A 21,575-nucleotide genomic window follows, 5' to 3' on the forward strand; every position below is an offset into this window, starting at 1 on the left:
GTCACAAAAGTAAATGGAAAAAACTTCGTATCATTCTGGCTTGACTTTTCTCTCGCGGGGGCATCGAGGGGGGCGAAGAAGGAAAAGACTCCTCCTCCCCTCTCCCCCGGCGCCCGCTACTACTCTATCTGACAATGGATTGACAACTTTTTTCCCCTTGTCCCCAGTCGATCTTTTCTTTTTTTTTGTGGCAAAGTTGTCTGCAAGCCGTCCTGAAACCGACCGAGAGATGGCAAAGAAGAGACTCCTCCAAAAACAGCTAGCTAGCTTTCAGCTAGATAGATGTCCTAGATACAGACGCCCTAGCCACAAGTCTGCAAAAAAAAAAAAGATTGCAATGCACGGTTTTCGTAAAGCGGTGTGAGATGGAAGTTCGCAAAAGGAAGCGGCTAGCGGTCGAAATTTTGGGGGTGTGTGTGTTGGCGAGGTGTAGAAGAATACAAGATGACTAGACGAAAAGGGAAGCAGAAGATCCGCTTTTCTCTATCGGGTGGCCATGGCCTTGGTCATGGCTCTCTTGAGGGCCAACTCCTTCTTCTTGAGGTCATCGGGGCTCGAATCCTCGACCTCGAGCTGCTGCATGGCGTCGGAAAGAGCCTCCTCAATCTTGGCCTTGTTGCCACGCTTCATCTTCATGGACAAACCGGGATCGGAGATCAATTCCTCGACACGGCCAATGTAAGACTCGAGCTGCTGCTTGGCCTCGAATTTCTTGGTGAAAGCCTCGTCGCTAGTCTTGAACTCCGCAGCCTCCTGAACCATTTTTTCAATCTCCGAACTTGACAATTTGCCGACAGCATTGGAGATGGTGATGTTGGCAGTTCGGCCAGAAGATTTCTCGGTGGCAGTAACCTTGAGGATACCGTTGACATCGACTTCGAAGACGACCTCGAGAACCGGCTCGCCAGCACGGGCAGGGGGGATTGGAGCCAGAGTGAATTCGCCGAGAGAGGTGTTGTCCTGTGGTTTGTTAGTCATGGTCAGGGGTGGAGGGCATGAAAACACATACAGCGCACGAAGATCTCTCACCCTGGAAGACGGGGAACTGAACAGTTTGTTGGTTCTGTATAGATGTTAGGAACAGATCAGAGATCACAAGGGTCTTTAAGGTAACTCACGTCTACGACGGTAGTGAAAGTTCTCTTCTTGAGACATGGCACAGTGTTACCACGTGGGACGACAGGAGCAAAGATGTTACCCTCCATGGCGACACCAAGGGACAGAGGGACGACATCGAGCAGAAGGAGATCGGCAGTTTCAGCTGAAGTGGCCTTGCCAGAGAGGATACCGGCTTGGACGGCAGCACCGTAGGCGACAGCCTCGTCAGGGTTAATGCTCTGTACAGCTGTCAGGAATCACGTAAGCTAAGGGAAATCAGATCAACAACGCACCTTCTCCAACTTCTTGCCATCGAAGAAGTCACTCAGGAGCTTCTGAATGCGAGGGATACGGGTAGAACCACCGACAAGGACGATCTCGTCGACCTTGGACTTTTCGATGTTGGCATCCTTAAGGACCTGCTGGACAGGCTCGAGGGTGCCGTTGAATGCCTTGGCGTTCAGGTCTTCGAAACGAGCACGGGTGATCTGGGCGTTGAAGTCCTCGCCGTCGAAGAGGGAGTCAATCTCGATGGTGGTCTGGGTGCCGTTGGACAGGGTTCTCTTGGCACGCTCGCAAGCGGTACGGAGTCTTCGGAGAGCTCGGGCGTCACCAGAGAGATCCTTCTTGGTCTTTCGTTGGAACTCCTTCTTGAAGTGGTCGAGGAGGTTGGTATCGAAATCTTGACCACCCAAATGAGTGTCACCGGCAGTGGCCTTGACAGTGAAAACACCGCCCTGGATGTTCAGTAGAGACACATCGAAAGTACCACCACCGAGATCGTAGATCAGGACGTTTCGCTCCTTGTCGGTCTTGCCGGATCCAAGGCCGTAAGCAATGGCGGCAGCGGTGGGTTCGTTGATGATACGGAGAACATTGAGACCAGCGATGGCACCGGCGTCCTTGGTAGCCTGTCTCTGGTTGTCGTTGAAGTAGGCTGGGACGGTGACGACGGCCTTTTGGACCTTCTTGCCGAGCTTGACCTCGGCAACCTCCTTCATCTGTGCGATATTGTTAGAATGATCACACACCAATTTTGTCAGTGGGAAGAAACATACCTTCATGAGGACCATGGACGAGATTTCCTGGGGAGAGAAAGTCTTGGTCTCCTTCAGGTACTCGACCTGGACCATGGGGTTTCCACCCTGGTCAATGACCTTGAATGGCCATGATTCGATGTCCTTCTTAACTGTAGGGTCATCGAATCGTCGTCCGATCAATCGCCTGCGCTTGTCATTAGCACATGTGGACAATTTCATTTGTGTTTTCTTATCTCCAACTCACTTGACATCAAAGACAGTATTGGCAGGGTTCATGGCGGCCTGGTTCTTTGCGGCCTCACCAATAAGTCGTTCCTCATCGGTGAAGGAAACGAAGGATGGGGTTGTGAAGGAACCTTGCTCGTTGGCAACTGTCGTCGGTGTTAGTGATGGAAACGAATTTGTCATCGAAGGAAGGGAGAACATACTGATTTCGACATTGTTACCTTCGTAGTTGGCAACGCAAGAGTAGGTGGTACCTATTTCAGTCTGTCAGTGGGCGCAGAACAAACGGTGAGAAAGTCGGAAAAAAAAGAAAAGGGCAGCGCACCCAAGTCGATGCCAATGGCACCATCGTAAACCTCGTCCGACATGATTGTAGAGGTGAAAAACAAAGAAATATGTCCCTAAATATCGGACTCTGTGAGGAAAAAAGGTGAGAGGGAAGAGTGGAAAAAGGCGATAAGAGTAGGTGAAGTTTCGCAGCGACAGCCTCAACTTGCAACTCTTTAAAAAAAATTCCATTTTGGATTAGTGGCAACACATGATTTTAGTGGGTGGCTGAACCGAGCTAGTCCCGCCTAATTGCGTGACTAAGCGAGGCTGTTCCTACAGGTAGTTTTAAGCACTTGGGACTCTTCAATGCTCATACGAGCACCATGAAAGGGAGCAAATGGCCTGGCTATGTATTCAAATGGCTATCTGAATGCCCAACTTGTCAAATTTATACAACTATAGTTCTACATCACTTAAATTGTCGCTATTTTTCTACCCCACGATGTGATCTCTTCTCAGCCACTTTCCTCTCTGTCTCGGCCTGCCCTCCACTCCTCCTTCTCGGTTCCTGAGTTCGCTTTCGCTTGGGCATTCTCGTAGTGGATATGACTCCTGTAGTGTCTACATAACCCAGTATGTATGACACAAGCAAGGCGTATCGTCAGCGGCCTTCGGCTCTTGTGGAAGCATTCGGCGCAATGGGTTGAGCGTCTTATGGACAGCCACTATGGGGTTGCCTCGTCATTGTATGACCTGGAAATGAAGTATGAGCTTTCCACTTTCAAAGGTTCACAGTCTGCATGTGAACGAGACTTGAGAACTAGCAGCCATTTGTGCTTGCTGAAACTCTTGGGCACACAAGAGCCACGCCTTCCTCGTTTCATCAAAAATTGCATAGATTTCGTTCTTCATCACCCAAACATTCAGTCCAAAACACCACTTTCACGAAGGCCAGCCAATAACTCTGGCTCCAAGAATCTCTTGACATCAACATCCTCACTGAGCCCCTTTCTTCTCCTAGTCTTGAGCACAAAATCGCGAGCCGCCTGTTGAGGTCCGGCCATTTCCAAGGGTCGAATGCGAATGCTTTTGTCTAGAGGATCTCCGGGTACAACGTCCCATCTGTCAAATACGAGTGAAACGCTGGCCGCACCTTGGCTGTGAATACGCAGATCCGTCTCGAAGCCAAAACTGTCGATGACAGGAAGAAGTGCTTTCGCTGCGTACAATGGCGTACCCGCGACAGGACCATCGGAAACGACATGCCCACGTCTCTTCATCAAGACCGTATACAGCCCTGAAATCGAGTCCGCGGGGCCAGTCATGTGCACACTGTATATTGGCTCCATGAGTCGAGGTCCAGCCATCAGGAATGAGCTGTACACGGCCCTTCGCGCCGTGGGAATAATTTGTCCACCACCGCGATAGATGGGTTCGGCAGCAAGCTCAGCACCAGTGACCCGGAACTTGGTGTTGCGAATTGGCTCTTCACACAATGGTCCTTCACGCGTACCCCACGAGAAACCCTGTTTGATGCTTTCTTGGACCGACTTGAGCAATTTCTTGTCGGTGGTTGATGGCAGCGTATCATCACAGAGCACATTGGGCCCCATTTCTTCGGGTCCGAACGCCCAGATCGATCTCGCAGCAAGTTTGTCCCATTCGTATTTTTCTTCAAAGAACTTGGCAACACGGCGGATAGGGTCTCGGATCTTGACGACACCAGCCTCGATGTCCTCGGCGATACCGTCGTCTAGTGGCTCGGCAATCATGGTCAATTTATTCTTCTTGTTTGGAGTCAGCGCGTAGCACATGATGGCGCTCGTCTCAGTGACCGTCTCGCAAAATCGGGTGACTGGATCAGAAACCTTGATGTCCATCTCAGAGAACAACGTTCGTAGATCGTGCAAGACACAATCCATGTACAGTTCGCCGGTCCCAAGAACAACGTGCTCGCCTGACTCTTCGACTTTGGTTGTGATGAGAGGGTACGATTTATTGATCTTGCGCAACCCCTCGAGCATTTTTGGCAATTCGGACGGGTTTACTGGTTCCACGGCGACCTTGAAAACGGATTCCGTGAAATGTCGGATCGGTCTGAAGATATAAGCATCCTCATCATTTGGAAACTTCTGTGCGATGACGGTCGCAGTTTTGACAATCGAATTGTCGATTCCAGAAAGAAGGACTAGATTGCCAGCCGGTACACCCGAGACAGGTATGTTGTACCTAGAGCATCCAAGATAGGTGGCCGTGATCGTTGCATTGGTGGAGTCCTCTTCGTCCTCGAGACTGTAGGATTCGCCGAGAACGCGTACTGCCTGGTCAGATGACGCAGTGCCGGACATGATGCGGCCAAAAGCATTGAATGTTTTGGCGTCCGGCGAACTGAAAAGTTTCGTAATGTGGACGACCAGTGGACCATCCGAATCACACTTTGTCATGGACTCTCCCACCGTACCATCTTGATTTCCAGTGTAGTAGTTGTCCAACATTCGCTTCGCGCCCTCGACTGGTGAAGGCACGTGCTGTACAATCATGTCTACGAATCCTCCTGCAGGCCCGAAGAACTGCGCACAGACCAGTCTCAGCAGATCTTTAGCATCCGACTTGAGTTGTGACGGCTTCAGCTTGATCCCCAACGTATCCAGAGTCGCTGCCAGGTCTTCCGGGCTTTCACTGATAGTATGTGAATACAGCTTGTAGATAGGTTCGAGGACGAAATTGACAAAGGATCGCTTCGCCCCTTCTTCAATTCCCTTCCTGGTAAACTTTCGACTTTGGGGGTTAAAGAAGATGTCTCCCCACAATCTCTTCGCGAACTCGCCGGCATCAACTTTGGGATACGTCTCTGCGTACATCTTGGCAAACGACTGTAGGGTAAAGATCCAGTCCATGGACGTGCAGGCGAAAGCAACATTGCCTTTCTCCGGCGACAGTCTCTTGCTCTCCCCGCGGCCCGGTATCGTGTTCTCAATGATGGTGTTGACCTCTTCAACCACGTGCTTCAACTTGAAATACGCGTCGGTCGGTGGGATCTTGAGCTCCAAGATCAGTCGGTCCATCTTGTTCACCACCAGGACCATGGGTAAATCTTCCAGCACGGCATGCTTGATGACCTGCTCGGTGTTGATCTGAACGCCTTCCACCACGTCCACCACCAACACGACACCGTCCACGAGCCGCAAGCTCGACGCGACTTCGTCTACGAAGTTGACGTGTCCGGGAGTGTCGATGATGTTGAGAATGTGCGACTTTCCCCTCGTGCCTTGCATGACCAGACTAACGGGCGCGGCCTTGATCGACACGCCTCGTTCCCGTTCCAGGAAGTGAGTGTCGGTGTACCTGAGCTGCTCGTCTCGCCTCCGACCTATCCTCTTGTCGAGTCTGTCTTGGAGATGGTGGGTCTGCATGACCAGCATGTCCACGAACGCCGTCTTGCCGTGGTGCAGATGCCCCGCGACCGCGATATTTCTGATGCCCTCCGGGAAGCTGAGGAGGTCGGTCATGAATTCGCGCGAGTAGTACACGGGTGGCAGATCCGCCTCTTGGACCTGGAACTTCTTCTGTGTGACGGGCGCGATGATCGGCTGGGTGAGAGGCTGCGCGTCTTCTTCCTGCACCATGGTCTCGACATCTTCGCCATAGATCTGCTGCGCCGTGGGGTAGTATTGCTTGTCTTCGTGTAATATGACGGCGTTCGAGGGCGCCTCGTCGTCCACCTCCATCAACCCATCTTCTTGTGTCTGTGGTTCCGCGTCCGAGTCCTCATCGTAGACGTAGTTCTGGCCATCGTCGCCCGCCTCGATGCCCTCCTCGTCGGACGCTGCCTCGCCGATAAAATTGCCGAACCTGCACGGATGGTATGTCAGAAACTTGATGGTCAGACCGTATCCCGGCAACAAACACTTACTCGTCGTAGAGGTCATCCATACTGCCAAGGGGAAGCCTCCGTGGGTTGCAAGGAAAAGTCGTGGGCGCAAAAGTTCGAGATCGCTTTCGTTCTTTGATTTTTGCGGAGTTTCTGTACAAAACTAAATTATTTCCTGTACGTTGGAGCAACTGATCGGCCTGTATAGTTCGCCGTATTTTTTTCCGCCTCGCAGCCTCGCTTACCTAATTCCATCTGACCCCCTTTCTCAACACCTACCACAAAGGTTCGAGATGGACTTGACTTGCCAAATAAAGTACATCTTGATGAAGACCTAGGATTTCCGAACCGTCTGACGACGATTGCGACACGTTTATTGATGGAGACTGTTTTTTGTTTTCCATTTCCCGGTTCATCAATCCAGCCATCCCATCGGTTTCGTTGCCAACGCGGTTGAGGACCTGGACGAGTGAACCCCTTCACTTCTCTGACGCGCCCAACGACCAATCATGGCCCCTAGATTGATGAAACAGTACTTAGGTATATATATTAAAGAGGTCAATTTTTACCTCCAACACCAAGACCCCCAGAGGCGGTCAGATAGCTCAACAGCAATTCCTGCAATCGGCGACAATCTGACTTCCTCTGGGCGAGACCGAGACCGAAAGCCTCACTACTACCGAAACCTCTCCGAGTTTTCTCACCAGTAGAGCCTGTGTTCTCTCAAGCCTTGCGAACCCGGCTTGCGAAATAACAACAAACAGGCCCTCACTAGTGAACGAAACCCTCGAAAAGGCTTCACCAGTTAGGGCCTGCGAACCCGGCCTCACCACTTCAAGTCTTGCAAGAAACCGAATCGAATCGCAAAACCGAATCGAATTGAAAGGATAAAAAATCCCTCCCGGGGTTTCTTCACCATCAATGGTTATCGACACCATTGGTGGTTGAAGTTTTTGTCATTTCACAAAATTTCGTTGTACTTCTACAGAGTACAGCATGACGAATCAACCACTCATCCGACACAAAAACTCGTTCAAATTAGGTCGATTCTACTACTATCACTACTACAACCGCAGTAGCTCTCTGATGTTTGACTATTCAGTAAGCACCTTCTCGTTGAGAATACCCCGATCCACCTACAAAGTCCACCTCACCAAGAGCCGACATGACGGGCGTGTCGCTCTCAATTTGGAAATTCTCCAGTTTCGCTCCTGTAGACTGGTGCGCCCACAAAGTCAATGCCAACCAATTGGTACCCTGGTAGTTCAACACACCCTGCGGGACAGGAAAACTTGTCTGAGGTCCGATGTGGTTGACATATTTGCCATATTGGAACCCGTTGACGTACATCAGTACCCGATATTCCGCTGGAGGCAGAGTGCTGTTGCCGAAAGTGAATGACAATGGCACATCCCACCCTGAAGGAATGTTGAGGTCGAACTGCGTACTGAAGAATCCCACTCCGGCTTGTGAGATGCCGTCGAACGGACTGCGCGAGTCCCAATTCTGGGTCGGAGGGTTCGGCAAATGCCACCCTTGCCTCTCTGCGTACATTCCTCCCTCGTTCAACGGACCACGGACCCTGTCTCGGTAGTCTTCGCCACCAAGATTGCCGGTCAACTTCCAACCAACATCGGCCTTGTCACGTCCGGCAAGGGCGTAGTCAAAGACACCACGAGGAGTCTTCATTTCGTCGCTGCCGACGGTTCCACTCTCATCGTATCCCATATGGTCGATCAAGACTGTGAAGACATATGCCTTGCCCGATTGCAGATTAGGCGGCAAGTCGTAGGTCACATTGGTGTTGTTTTGAGTGCTGACACCAGCCCACGAACCAATGAATGTCTGGTTCAGCCAGATCGAATGTCCATAGGCCGTTCCTCCGCGAGTGTTGACATAGAGAGTCGATTCATTTCCTTGAGAGACGAAATGGCCGCGATAGAGTAGCGAGCCGCTATGGAAACCATAGTCACTCGCATAGAGCGATGTGGGAGTCGTCAATTTGCGCCAGGTATTATTCGTCGTCGTGAGATCAGCTACCGGCCAAAGCGAGTCATCAAAGCCAGGTTGGACCTCAGGAAGAGTGTCTATGTACTTCCATTCGAGGTTGCTTAAAGTAGGTAACGTCAGTTTTGGATCAGCCCAGGTGACGTTGGTGGTCCAAGAGCCAATGCTGCTTGTGCTGTACTGTGATGCCTGTCCGTTTATGAAGAGTGCATTCGCTATACTTGGTGCTCCAATGACCTCAATCGGAGTGGTGGCATTGAAATCAGCGACCAAATGTAAGTTACTGCCCTCGAGATATGCAGCTCTGATCAGGTAGCCGGCTTTGACAATGATGGACGATGCAGTTGTCTCCTGAGAACTAAATCCGACTGTTTGTGCATTTCCAGACAACTCAGGGACCCAGTAATTGTACGCTGAGTTTCGGTCTGCTCGGCGTCATTGATGTGTGCATATGCACTACCAATGGATACCACTTACCGAGTATGAATATCTGTAAATTATCAACTTCAACAATGCGACGCTGAGTTGTTGTCTCCCACGCAACGACAGCTTGGGAGCCGTTCTTCATGGTGATTCCGACCTGGGGTCCTTCCACAAGTGAGGGCGTAGAGGTCGAGGAGATTGAAATCTCATGGTGTTCACCCTCTCCGCCGTACACTAGCAGAACTTTCTTCTGACCAAAATCTTTCCATGTGAACACTTCTGCTGTCGAGTAGAGAATTTTTGTTCCGTTTACATCATAATCAGTCACATGAATCTTGGAATCTCGACCATTGAGAGTCAGGACGCCTCCAGCTTGGGGAACTGTCAGGTTGCCAGCACTTGTCTGCAACATCAATTTGTAGGAGGTACTCGCTTGACTGGTATAATTGGTGTGCCTGACGACGTAGAAGGTCGTGGCGCTGCTGTTGCCCTTGACTGGGGTAACGAGGAGATCTTCATTGTCGGTGTACAGGGCAGTAGAGTTATGCAAAGGAACCGCGTCGAAGTATGCCGGTGAGACCTTGACAAAGTTGCCGATCAGTTTCAGCTGACTATATTTGTCCCGGTCGACCTGGCGCCCTTCAGCAATCGGTGCGGCGTAATCGTAGGAAGTGTAGCCACCCGGATGGCCGAGATTGCCCCAGTTCGTGCCGCCAAATATCATATAAAGGTTGAGAAACTTGACGCCGAAGCTGAGGTCATTCTTGTAGAAGACTCTTTCGAAATCGCTACCGACGAGCACACCACACTTTTCGAAGCCCGGGCCTCCCCACGGGTCAAAACTGCCAGCCTGAAACTCCGTAATACTGTAAGGTGTCGTCGGACTTTGTCGAAGATGCCTTTGCCAATAATCCGTAGGAAGTTTTCCGGCCGGCCAGACAGTAGGGTTCGCGCAATCAAAGCCGAGAGGGTAGCTATCATGACCGTAAATATCCACAGATCCATTGCCCGTACCTGGAGCATTATAGCCGTTCACACCGGCGTCGTTGCTCAACAACGGAACCACGACTCCTGCCTCACGGGCCTGGTCCTCAACAATTTGCATGTAATTCCCATCAGGACCTAGTCTTTGAAATTATCATATTGTCGTTATTGAAAGGATATCGACGAACCATCTATGCCACAACAGAAACCCGAGTATTCGTTCTCCGGCTGGTATAGTATAATCGGTCCTCCATTCGTGATTTGAGCCTTTGCAATGGTGCCAGCAACATGGATAACGTAACTGCCACAAGGTCAATGCATGTATAAGAACGAAGATAGAGGTTTTTACTTCTGCGTAGCTTCGATAAAGCTTGGATCAGTTGTCCTCAGTCTGCCTTTTATCCTTTGAAGCCACCCTGGAAATCCACCACCTGAAGACTCTGCATTGATATATGGTCCAGGACGAGCAAGGAGATAGATTCCAGCCGAGCTGGCGGCGTTGAAGAAGGGTTCAAGCGCGAACACGCCGTCCGCCGTATAGTTTCCATGCTTGCCTTCGACCAGAGCCCAATCGACGTAGAAAGACGCGCAATTGAATCCGAGAGCTTTGATTTTCTGGAAGACGTCGAGCCACAACGACGGAACGGGAAGTCTGTTCATTCCGTGGTCAATGCCACTCTCTGCGTGATCCAGGGTCTTCCGTAGTCCTATTGGCTTCGAAGAAGAAGCCGCTCACCTAAACGGGTGGAATTCACCACTCCAGATCATCATCCGCTCTCCACGCACAAACAATGATGTCTCGTCCCATGTCACCTATTCCTTGTCTCAGCAGTGAAGGTATCAATCTACTCGGACAGTCCCGACGTACCAGGTTTTGTAACAAAGCTCGTTTCTCGGGATCAGGATGGTCAGTGATTTTGTAGCGCCCGAAAGTATTGCTAGGAACAGCGAGTGCCGACAACTGCGTTGCCAGGAGACCCACGATAGAAGCGAATACGAGCTTCATTGTTTCGATGTTGCTGCTCGTCAATCAAGAAAGTAAACGAAGTTGTAGAAGTGACAAAGGTACTCCTGCACACGAGATGGCCATGTCCTCGCCTTTTCAGGGACATGGCCGTGGTAATGCCTCGATCTCCAGGTCCATCCTGAGGTCTATACCTTGTATGCACACACTCCGGTGGCGGGGGGCGACGATCCTCCACAAGCTTCAATGTCCTGTGGTCATTTATCCAGACACCTTCCTTGTATAGCACTTTGATCGACATACACAATATGGTTTTTATGCTTAGGGTAGCACTGGGTAAATGGAGAAGGTTGCACAAGCTTTTCGGACCCTAGTGGAGGAACACTGCATGTCAGCCAACAAGTGTCTTCGCTTACCTTCAGATAGACGGTGACGACAACATTGAGGGAATGGTCGGATGTTGGCAAATGGTGATGGGAGGAGAAGATGCGGAGACGTTTTTATTCCGGCAATTTTAATTCCCATATTCGTACTGTACAGCCTCGTTCGGTCTACCATTGTGCCGAGAACCGTAAGTACCATCTATGAAGGTACCAAGGCACGGAGTAGATGAAATGAAATTGTCTTGAAATGTTGATGGATATTGAATATGTGCAGTATTTTCGCAGTATTAATGTTCTTTTGTGACCAAAGCACGACCAAGTTATGTACCCTTCTCGAGTAGTGCCCCTAAAGCGCCCTTTTGTTCCCGACACCCGCTCTGATGTCGCTGTCCAAAGCATACGCAACGCACTTCTACATCAAAGATTCAATAACAAGGGCACTTGCACCACCCCCGCCATTGCAGATACCGACACAGCCAATCTTTCCTTTCTTAGCTTTCAGGACACCAAGCAATGTGTTGACGATTCTGGCACCCGAAGCACCAAGGGGATGTCCAATGGCAACGGCGCCACCGTGCACATTGACCTTGTCTGCACTCAGACCCAGAAGCTTCATGTTTGCGAGAGCAACCACGCTGAAAGCCTCGTTGATTTCGAAGGCATCAACCTGATCTTGCGTGACACCGGCATGCTTGAGAGCCTTGGGAATTGCCAGTGCCGGAGCAGTAGTGAACTTGCTGGGCTGATGGGCGGCGTCGCCCCAACCTAGAATCTTTGCCAATGGCTTGATGTTGAGTTCTTGGAGCTTGGCTTCCGAGACCAACACAACGGCCGCTCCGCCATCGCTCAGAGGCGATGCGTTGGGAGCAGTGACAGTACCCTTGTCGGGAATGAAAGCAGGTCTCATTGAGCGCAGCTTCTCGACGTTGAGGTTCTTGGGCTCATCATCCCTGTCCACCGTCACGCCCGGCTTTCCTCGTGCTCCGGGGAGTTGAACAGGGGCGATTTCAAAGTCAAACAGCCCTTCCTTCTGAGATTCCTGTGCCCGTTGGTACGACTGGATAGCGTAGTCGTCCTGTTGTTCGCGGTTGAAGCCATGCTCCTGAGCACACTCTTCGGCTTGTAGACCCATATGTTCTTGCTTGCCATACGCATCCGTCAGACCGTCTCTTAGCACACCGTCGACCAGTGACTGATTTCCAAACTTGGCGCCGGTGCGCATGTTAGGGAGGTAGTGAGGGCAGTTGGACATCGATTCAGCACCACCGGCCACGACGATATCGGCGTTGCCAGTCATGATTGTCTGGGCTCCGAGGACAATAGCTTTCACACTCGATGCACACACTTTGTTGACCGTTGTGCAGACAGTCGAGTTGTCGAGACCGGCTCCGAGTGCGCATTGTCGGGCAGGGTTTTGACCGAGGCTAGAAAGGGTCAGAAGGGCATTCGAAACAACTCAGGGACAGATAATTACTTTGCAGAGAGGACGTTACCGAAGAATACTTCTTGTACGTCCTGAGGCTTGATCTCGGGCACTCTTTCGAGGGCAGCTTCATGCAGTCGTTAGTAGGGCACCTTGCGTCTTGAAGCGGTGAGGGGTCATACACTTGATGGCATGGGAACCAAGTTGGGGAGCGGTCATTGAGGCCAGGGAACTGTTGGCTGTCAATACGGAGCGATATCACAGACTTTGTGGCTTTTCTCACCCTAGGAACATGCCCACCGGTGTTCGTGCAGCGGCAACAATGTACACGGGCGGCAGAGAGGGTTTCTTGTGAGGGACGCCATTGGCGCCGTTGGTGGTGGCCATGCTGTGTAGTTGGGCGGGAAGTTGAGGCAAGCGGAACGTCGTCAGACAGCGGAAACAACGAAAGTGGCAGGATACACAAGATACTCAAGTGAAAGGTCACACAGGCAAAAAAGGAGGTGTGGTAGAGTTATCCTTGTGTGTATAATTGTTCCTGGCCTGCGGTGTTCTAGTGTCCCCTCCAAAAAATTGTCCCCCATCAACAACTCCAATCGTACGACGCGGATGCGCTTTTAGCCCGGTAGCCTTGCCAATGCAAGCTGATAAGATAAGATCAAAGTGTGCGACTTCGGCGGGCTGTAGGGGCACCCACCTGCAATCATCACTCTACACCATCTTCAGCGTTGTCGCGACTGGCCACTCGAATCAGTCCGCTTGTACAGTCCGAAGCAGGCTTTTATCATCCAGAGTGGCCGTGCCGCATGTCTACCGGTACTGATTCAGCAGCTGATAAGATCCGTCGTGAGGGATTTCTGAAAGGGGAGGAGGGAGCTCTTCTACACAATTCGAGCAGAGTATTATCGAAGACCTATTTCAATACGTGGTACTTCTCAATCAAATTGAAATGCTAAGGGACGTCGGTGGTTCGTTAGAGACGTGCTTTCTATCTTGGACTACTTTTACTGGAGGCGCCCAGTCCATGAGCTCGCGTCTTCTGTGTCCGACCATCTCCCTAGGTGTACTGTCCACCTGGTTCTATGCCGCGTGGGGGTCCGACTCAGGGATGAGCGCTGGGGTACCTCCGCAAGCCCCCATCCAATATGTGGTACTTCGTTCCTCTATCGTGACTCCGCTGGCCGGACTACACGCCGAAAGTAATGGATGACCTTTGGAATCCCACCAAGCAAAGCTTGACCGGTTTCTTGCCGTCGGATGTCATAGCCATATGGGAAGCTTGTCTTGCTCAAGGAAGCTTGAGGTGACCTTACAGCACATATACCAGGACTCGTCATGACCGAAGGGTTACTCCTCCAATAGTGCAAGCGAGAAGAAGATGATGGCTTGCACTGTTGACGAGCTCTACTGGAGGTCTTTCACGCGGCACGCACCTCACCTGCCTTGTCCTGAGAGCTTGGTGCTAGCGCCGAATCGCCCATGCGATCTGCCTAGACACGGTGCTATCTACAAGCACAGAGATTCTTGTAGGTCCAGAATGCTTTTAATTTCGAGTTTATGCATGATGCCTGCTCATGCCTTGGAATCAATCTCGACCGTTGTTCCCTCCTCATGCTCCGTCTTTCCACCTTCCACCTTCTGCTGATGCACTTGGCGCTGCATCTCGTGTGCCACATCGATATCCTTGCGCTTGCTCAACTTCACAACCTGTCTTAGGCTAGTCTGGCTGGCGAACAAGAAGTCGATGCTCTCCAATGTCTTGCCAGCGGTCTCTGGGTAGTAGAACCAAACAACGAATATGCTGGCCCAGTTGAGAATGCAGAATACCACATATAGTTTCCATCCAATGTTGGCTATTCCGACCGGCGTTATTTCAACCACTAGGAACGTGATAAGCCACTGCCACACCACGGACAGAGCCGAGCCGCGTTGTCTAATGCGCAGGGGTAGAATCTCAGACGGGTAGGACCACATGTTGCTCATCCACCCCCAAGTGAAAAAAGCCTTGAAAGACACATTAGACCGAAGGCCTTGACAAATGTCGTTGTCGGCAAAACGTACCTGAAACATATACAGCATTACCACAGCGGCGATACCGTTGTTCCGCCCGCCCGCCATGATCGTCAAGCCCGAGATCAGCATGCATGACCCCATGCCCAAGTTTCCAAAGATGAAAAGCTTGCGTCGCCCGACTTTATCGAGAATGAACCTTTCCCAAACCGTTAGCTTCTGGATAACAGACAATTCAGAATTGAGCCTGCTCACCAGGGAATAAAGGAGGCCGCCAAGAACCACAACTGAAGTCCGCCGGACAGGAGAAGAGACTGGTGAGCGTTCAGTCCGACCGAGTGAACCATCACATAAGGTGCATAGTAGGTAATAATATTGGTACTGGTGAATGTCAGCATGCTCGTACATGAGCAATGGCTAAGACTCCAGAATAGCACGTACCCGGTGAATTCCTGCAGCGCCTGTGCAGAGCATGCGATGGCAACTCGCTGCCAGCCCATAATGCCTCCATCAGAGAAACAGTCTTTCCAGCTGCCAGACTCTTCTTCTTCAAGAGCGATTGCGTCTCTGATTTCGTTGAACTCCAACGCTACTATTTCATCTTCTGGATGGCCGTCTCTCAAGACGCAGATGGTTTCGAGTGCCTCTTGTTCGCGGCCATGGCTTGCGAGCCAACGTGGAGACTCTACTCGAAATCAGCAATAGCAGGGAAACTCCAAGATTGCTGAAGACTGACCTGGGAGACAAAAGCACAGCACAATCAAAAGGAGAGCGAAGACGATTTGAAAGGCGATGGGAAAGCGCCACTGGAAACCGTTGGTGTAGGTGGAACACCCATAGTCGATCCAGTAGGCGATCACAATGCCTACAATCAAGGTAGAGAGCTCTGCTGCGATCGCCCGGCCTCTCCACTTTGCTGGTGTTGTCTCGCACTGCCATACAGGTACAGCGCTCGTGATTCTATAACGTTCAAGTGGTCAGTCCTCTAGCAGTAGTCATGACAAATACTGCATGAAGATTCCTTACCCGCCCATTCCCAATCCCGTGACAATTCGTCCAGCAATCATTTGACCCTGGCCGTAGGAAGTACACTGGATGACAGTGCCAATCACTAAAACGAACGAGCCGAGAGCTGTCAATTTCCTTCGACCCATGTCCTCTCCCCAAACAGCTGAGGCAAGAGCACCAGCAAGACAACCGAGTTCGTAAACAGCAACGATGAACCCGAGGAGGGTAGGATTTGGGTTTCCCATAGTGTCAAGGAACCGAGGGTCCGTTGTCAATCCTGAAAAGACACCATTGTCATATCCTGAGAAGGAGTCAGTCGTGTCTAGAGTCCGGGCTGGGTGAAAAGCAAGGGAATTACCAAAAAGAAGAAATCCGACAGAGCAAGTAAACGTGATAGCAATGAGCAGAGGAAGACCTCTGAGGCCGAAGTAGGGTGCCATACTAGGAATTCCACTGCCTCGATCAACCAGAGTTTCTTTAGCCAAGGGGTATACGAGTAGCTGAGGGGAAAGCAGGGCGTCGCAGAATGCTCAACATGGCGATATATACCACCACATTCATGGTGTGGACCTGCCCTCCTGCGACAGGGATACTCGGATTCCCCGAGGTTAAGCAATGGAGGGGCCCTAGGCTATAGCTTGTCGTTGAGCTTGCAGGTTGATCATGGCGGAGTTCTCTTGGGGAGCGAGATTTTGCCATAGCCGGAGAAATTGTGGGTGAACGTCTGGTTGTTCCACTTCATCAGACAATCGTGCGTGGGGGTTTTTCTAGGACATGAGACAATGATTCCATGTACATGGAATTGACAAGCGGAACAGAATCGGCACATACGCCGATTCTGTGGTGATGACTCTAACGGTCATACTCCATATGCGGTGATGATGTGCTCAAAATATGGAGCAGAAAGAGGACGATGAAGTTCACTACGGAGTACGAAAGCCGATTATCCGATCGTAGTGGTGATTGGCTGTTCCGCAGCAACTGGCACTAACACGACTACTCACACCAATGAGGCCTGTGGCTGATAGCATCTCCTTTGCTTTTCACATAAGCAGCGATCATGATGCTGTAGTACAAGTTGTAAAGGAGTCCGAGTGGGACAAGAATGGGTGCTTCGTACCAGCTCACTTCGATTGAATGAGTCCCAACCTAGTGACGTTGAAGAGAAGCCAAGGGATTGCTTACGCTACACTTCGATAAATTTTCAAGCAAAGGGTCTTGTAATTATGTCTTGCACTCATGGTAAAGTCGTAAGAATGACCCGATATTGTACCTCCCTGGGTGTCTCGACTCACATCAGTCGCGCTGTTTTCCCCAATCGGCCTGCCATAGACTGAAGCACGAACGGTAGGGTGTTAGCAGAAGTACGTCAGGATAGATACCTGCAAGGTGGCACAAATTGCCCTCCATAAGTGGCATCTCCATACTCCGCTGGGTGGAAAAGCGGAGGGAACAGCATATGATAGGGTGGACATCAAAATTTCCAGCTTGTCAAATGTCGGCATCAATCTCCGTGTTGTCCCGTTGAAGGCGTTCCAATGTCTGCCAAAAACATCGTGCTCATATGAGATCGAAATTGGTCAAAATCATGTGCAACAGGCAATCAGTGGAACTACTGGAAGATTGCATTGCAGGAGGTAACGAGCTATGGGTTCTATCGACGAAATAAAACCGTGGATCACGGCAGGCAATATTTTGGGAGAAGGCCCGATATACCTTGAGGATTCTAAAGAGTTGTGTTGGATTGACATAGCCGGAAAGTCTATCAGCAGAAGTCGGATTGATGCAAAGGGAGGGCGAGAGGTTTACCCTTTGCCAGTCATATCAACTGTCCTCGCCGAGATTGAAGGACGTCCAGACGAACTGATTTTGGGAACGGAAAACGGCTTTGCTCTATGGAATTGGAAAGACAAGAGTTTCAGACCACTAGTGGACATTTGGAAGAATGACCCGGTTATGGGCAAGAAATCGCGTCTGAACGATGGGAATATCGACTGTCGAGGCAGATTCTGGGCCGGCTCGATGATTGGGATGTTCGGGGCTGATGAGACAGGCAACAGCTCATTGTATCGTCTTGACTCCGATCTTTCTGTTCATACCATGCTGGATGGCATATCAATTGCGAATGGTCTGGGCTGGAACTCTGACAATACTGTCATGTACTTTGCAGATTCGCATGATCGAACCGTGTGGGCATTCGATTTCGACGCAGAGTCCGGCTCCATCAGCAACAAACGGGCATTCTATATCCACGATGGCGAGGCCGTTCCCGATGGTCTGGCAGTTGACGCCGACGGCAATGTCTGGCTTGCGTTGTGGGAAGGCTACGCAGTCCTCCAGATATCGCCGGAAGGGGAGGTCATTCGCAAGATCGATCTGCCAGTGTCTCGAGTCACCTGTCCGTGTTTTGGAGGCCCAGATTTTGACGAACTCTTCATAACGTCGGCGATGTTGGATCCTGAGAGACCAGTAGGCGTCGAAGGTTGCGTATTCCGTCTCAAGGTTGGAGTCAGAGGTCGACCAAGGAATAGATTTGTGATGGGAAAGGGCGTGACTGCACAAGACGAGCGGGATTCCTCGTAAAGAAGGGGGCGAATGATCTCTCTTCAAGCTGTACAGAAGCACAAAGTAGTAATTGTAGATGGCAAGATCAAGCTTGATTAGGAATACCTGAGTGATAGCTTATCGACTCCACAGCCATTACAACAACGCTCAATTTAACGTCAACGCAAAAATTCTTCTCTCGGAAGGACAAAGGGAAAACTGCAGCTGATCAAATGCCGCCAAAAGTACGCAGAATAGGTTGAGGGTCACTCCATTCAACGTTATAAATTAGTATCGTTATTCACGACCGTGAGACTGATTCAAGACTCACGCGTGCTTGACATCAACTTTGGCGTCAGCAATCTCGGAAAAGCCTTTCTTGGGGGCCCTGATCTTCAACACACCAGCCTCCAGCGTTACGCTGACTTTCTCAACGTCTGATGGGAAGTTGATATATCTTCTGAAAGGCCCAATCCTTCTTTCTCCCACCAGAAGGTGGATTCCGCCTACAGCAGGCTTGTCCTTTTCTTCCTCCACTTCGGCGTTTTCGGGCGCTCCATAGTCCGGGCGTGCGATACCCCCCGTCACAAGCAGTGATCGCGAGCCGGTCCAAGCAACTGTCACCTCATCTGGCTTCTTGACGCCGGGAACTTCCACCTCGACCAAGTACTCTTTGATGGCGTCGCGGAAGTCCACGTCTGGTTGATTGGGGTGGTCCTCTGGTCTGGGATGTCGGTGTGCAAGATATTGCATCAGGCTTTGATGCTGATGGTGGCGTTCATGTAGGTTGTCCACGAGTGGCGGTGGCAGATCATAGTAGTATGCGTAGGCCATGGCTTTGTATGGTGATTGATGTCGGATTTGTTTATATGTAGATGGGTTGGTAGTGGTCAAGACGTGCTAAGGTCTAGCGATCTGAGGTCGTCTAGGTAGAAGTTCAATGGCTGATTTCGATGCGGTGTAGACTCAATGTTTGGATGCTACGGGACAAGATATGCGACGAGGGAGAGGCTTCTTATATCTACATCGGCCTTCATGCGACCCCCTCCTCGATCCATCAGGGAGAGGGAGACGGGCGGGCTCGAAGCTGGAAATCCATCAACACTTGGCAGACCGCGGAGCACGAGCTCGAAGACTAGTTCTCAATCCATGTGCCGTCAATATTTTTCTCGGTCGCATGACATACCAATCAGTGGCTTCGGTTGAGTGCCTTGTGAACCTGGGATACCCCGAGCGAGACCGAGAAAAGGGTCGATCTCCAGCATCGGTGAAGGGAGACGGCTTCGAGAGCTTTCGACGACAGGGCAACAGATGCGGAGGAGCTGTGACCGGTGACGTGTCATTGGATCAAAACAGACGAAGATGAGCAAAGGAATCTCATATCATCAGGAGATGTTCGGGTTCCATGAAGCTAAAAACGCGCAAGTGGTTCGATGTGGTAATTTTGGTGCAATGAATGTTACACAAAAGACGTGCCTTGATTACGTGAAATATGCCGCAGACAGCAGGCGAAGATCCGGCACTATAGCATGTCATTACAACCTATTTTCAATCAATTTACATAGCCAAGCCGACTATTGAAGTTTATGTGCTGCCTTTATGTTCTTCTATCCCTTGCGGTCCTTGCTCTGGTAGTGTTCATCTTTCCTCCGCTCCCCGTGTTGTTTTCTAGATGGCGTCGAAACTTCGTCTCGGCTCGCAGATATCTGATCTTGGCTCAGGGATGTTCCAGCTGTTAAGTCATATGATCACCATGTGGTTTGATCATGACGTCCGACTGTGTTAGGCGAAGTCCAGAGCGTCCCATACTATTGACCACTTTCTAAAAGCCTCCTAGGCCAAGCTCCAGTTCAAGCTTGTCAACCTATATGAGCTTGATTCCTTTGGATCATGACAACTCGTTGTCACCATTGAGATCAGAGTTCCTCGCCACGTGTTTCGTTTCCGAGAAAATGCTCGTGGAGTTGAGCTGCTGGAGCCCTGGGGTTCATCGCCACTATCCGCCAAAACGCCCAGTCAAGACTCATGAAAGACATCTTCGATAGCTGATGGCTTGTCTTACTGGTCAACGGTAAGTCTCAGCACGTAGAGGACTTGGTCTGGATCCAATTCAGGCACATATATACTTGGACCTGCATTCGCGAGCGGTCTCGACTCGATCGTTCTTCGGATCTAGACTCTTACCATCACAGGCATTTGACCATACGTTAACAACAGCCTCGAATTGATATAACTGAGTGATAAATCGCGACAGGTAAGGCGCCGGCTCTTGTATCGGGTTAGTGCACAGTTAACCAAACGCCATAAGCATGGCTACTCTCGACTGCCTCCGACATCCTCACCACATTTCTTTGATTGACAGGCATTCCCTTCGCGCCAAACTCCAGCACTTGGGCGATGAGTATTACAATGTCGACGCTCTGCCATCACATCAAGGGATCTTATCACCTAAGTTTGATGTATTCGAGATCGATACGAGTGGCCAAAGCAGCAGCAGCTCGGGCAACGTCGTTCCGCAAACCGTGACCGGCTGGTTGCTTGTCGGAGAACTTCCTGGAGTCAGAGTTGAGAATATCAAAATTGAGTGGATCGACGAGTCTATAATCTTCATACGAGGGAAGATTCCGAGCGCTACCAGTCAGATCATGACTTCATTGCAGGGCTTTAACGGGATTCAAGCAGCTCAGCTGAAACCACTCCACAGGGACCGACAAGAGGGGTCGTTCGAGCGCTCTGTGACGTTCCCAATGAAGGTCCAGACGCAAACACTCGAGATGGCGGTCAAGGATGGTGTTTTATTGGTCAAGGTCCTGAGGGCGGAGTAGGAGGAATGGTATGTCTTTCTCGAGGCAGGCCTGGGTGGTTTTGTGCTCTGGAACGAAGTCAACAGGCGAGGCGGCAGGCTTCGACTGACTCTCATCTCTGTCAATTGTCCAACATGGCTTTGGACGCTGCACGATGTCTTTTTGAACTTGGAGAGACTGTTGTTGGAGTTCTCTGTCTTGTGAATCTTGGAGTGTTCTGTGCCTTTGTTCCATTCTTCCACTTCTCTGGTCCCGTGACTGCACCATACTTGGGATCGACACTCTTTCTCGCGCCGTGGGAAATATAGAACACAGTTGATTGATTATGTCCAGACTTTTCAGTGTCCCATAAGCAGAGTGTCAGACTGACACTGGTGGTATGAGCCAATCCTCATCGTTGAACCCCAAATTGAAGCCTGATGAAGACTGGAGTCGCTCCTTTGTAAAGGGCGCTTGGCCCAATCTAGACAGCCAACGTGGCCAGCCAATTAGCGTGAAGTCTGCTAATTATACCTGCTGCA

The 21,575-nt window shown here is 50.7% G+C and overlaps 8 protein-coding genes across 9 annotated transcripts; 2 read left to right on the forward strand and 6 right to left on the reverse strand.

Annotated features, from left to right (window-relative positions):
- Positions 1–20: 20 nt before the first annotated feature.
- PV06_09375 (hsp75-like protein) lies at positions 21–2,845 on the reverse strand. Its single transcript, XM_016410818.1, has 8 exons — positions 2,689–2,845; positions 2,567–2,617; positions 2,383–2,509; positions 2,157–2,322; positions 1,392–2,099; positions 1,119–1,337; positions 1,010–1,063; positions 21–960 (listed from the first exon to the last, which is right to left on the reverse strand). The coding sequence occupies exons 1-8, from the start codon at positions 2,729–2,731 to the stop codon at positions 484–486; spliced, it is 1,845 nt and encodes a 614-aa protein (XP_016258625.1). The 5' UTR covers positions 2,732–2,845; the 3' UTR covers positions 21–483.
- Positions 2,846–3,065: 220 nt separating this feature from the next.
- PV06_09376 (uncharacterized protein) lies at positions 3,066–6,611 on the reverse strand. Its single transcript, XM_016410819.1, has 2 exons — positions 6,547–6,611; positions 3,066–6,485 (listed from the first exon to the last, which is right to left on the reverse strand). Exons 1-2 carry the CDS (start codon positions 6,564–6,566, stop codon positions 3,557–3,559), a joined length of 2,949 nt encoding a protein of 982 aa, XP_016258626.1. The 5' UTR covers positions 6,567–6,611; the 3' UTR covers positions 3,066–3,556.
- A 922-nt stretch (positions 6,612–7,533) lies between these two features.
- On the reverse strand, positions 7,534–11,087 carry PV06_09377 (uncharacterized protein). The gene is made up of 6 exons (XM_016410820.1): positions 10,787–11,087; positions 10,655–10,731; positions 10,268–10,570; positions 10,107–10,219; positions 8,989–10,056; positions 7,534–8,936 (listed from the first exon to the last, which is right to left on the reverse strand). The coding sequence occupies exons 1-6, from the start codon at positions 10,922–10,924 to the stop codon at positions 7,603–7,605; spliced, it is 3,033 nt and encodes a 1,010-aa protein (XP_016258627.1). The 5' UTR covers positions 10,925–11,087; the 3' UTR covers positions 7,534–7,602.
- Positions 11,088–11,519: 432 nt separating this feature from the next.
- On the reverse strand, positions 11,520–13,245 carry PV06_09378 (uncharacterized protein). Its single transcript, XM_016410821.1, has 4 exons — positions 12,972–13,245; positions 12,871–12,920; positions 12,740–12,815; positions 11,520–12,689 (listed from the first exon to the last, which is right to left on the reverse strand). Exons 1-4 carry the CDS (start codon positions 13,073–13,075, stop codon positions 11,678–11,680), a joined length of 1,242 nt encoding a protein of 413 aa, XP_016258628.1. The 5' UTR covers positions 13,076–13,245; the 3' UTR covers positions 11,520–11,677.
- Positions 13,246–13,683: 438 nt separating this feature from the next.
- PV06_09379 lies at positions 13,684–16,820 on the reverse strand. Of its 2 annotated transcripts, XM_016410823.1 has the most exons (7): positions 16,065–16,820; positions 15,725–16,007; positions 15,435–15,658; positions 15,140–15,383; positions 14,954–15,079; positions 14,750–14,897; positions 13,684–14,692 (listed from the first exon to the last, which is right to left on the reverse strand). In XM_016410823.1, the coding sequence occupies exons 1-7, from the start codon at positions 16,144–16,146 to the stop codon at positions 14,261–14,263; spliced, it is 1,539 nt and encodes a 512-aa protein (XP_016258630.1). In that variant the 5' UTR covers positions 16,147–16,820; the 3' UTR covers positions 13,684–14,260. The 2 variants fall into 2 exon arrangements, with proteins under 2 accessions (XP_016258630.1, XP_016258629.1); XM_016410822.1 differs by having other exon boundaries at positions 15,725–16,820.
- On the reverse strand, positions 16,816–19,481 carry PV06_09380 (uncharacterized protein). The gene is made up of 2 exons (XM_016410824.1): positions 18,582–19,481; positions 16,816–18,519 (listed from the first exon to the last, which is right to left on the reverse strand). Exons 1-2 carry the CDS (start codon positions 19,082–19,084, stop codon positions 18,480–18,482), a joined length of 543 nt encoding a protein of 180 aa, XP_016258631.1. The 5' UTR covers positions 19,085–19,481; the 3' UTR covers positions 16,816–18,479.
- PV06_09381 (uncharacterized protein) lies at positions 17,354–18,289 on the forward strand (the record flags this gene model as incomplete). The annotated part of the gene is made up of 1 exon (XM_016410825.1): positions 17,354–18,289. One exon carries the CDS (start codon positions 17,354–17,356, stop codon positions 18,287–18,289), a length of 936 nt encoding a protein of 311 aa, XP_016258632.1.
- Positions 19,482–19,924: 443 nt separating the features above from the next.
- PV06_09382 (uncharacterized protein) lies at positions 19,925–21,523 on the forward strand. The gene is made up of 2 exons (XM_016410826.1): positions 19,925–20,504; positions 20,559–21,523. Exon 2 carries the CDS (start codon positions 20,560–20,562, stop codon positions 21,073–21,075), a length of 516 nt encoding a protein of 171 aa, XP_016258633.1. The 5' UTR covers positions 19,925–20,504; position 20,559; the 3' UTR covers positions 21,076–21,523.
- The last annotated feature ends 52 nt before the right edge of the window (positions 21,524–21,575 follow it).

This window comes from Exophiala oligosperma, assembly GCF_000835515.1.
Source record: "Exophiala oligosperma strain CBS 72588 unplaced genomic scaffold supercont1.10, whole genome shotgun sequence".
Taxonomy (NCBI): Eukaryota; Fungi; Ascomycota; class Eurotiomycetes; order Chaetothyriales; family Herpotrichiellaceae; genus Exophiala; species Exophiala oligosperma.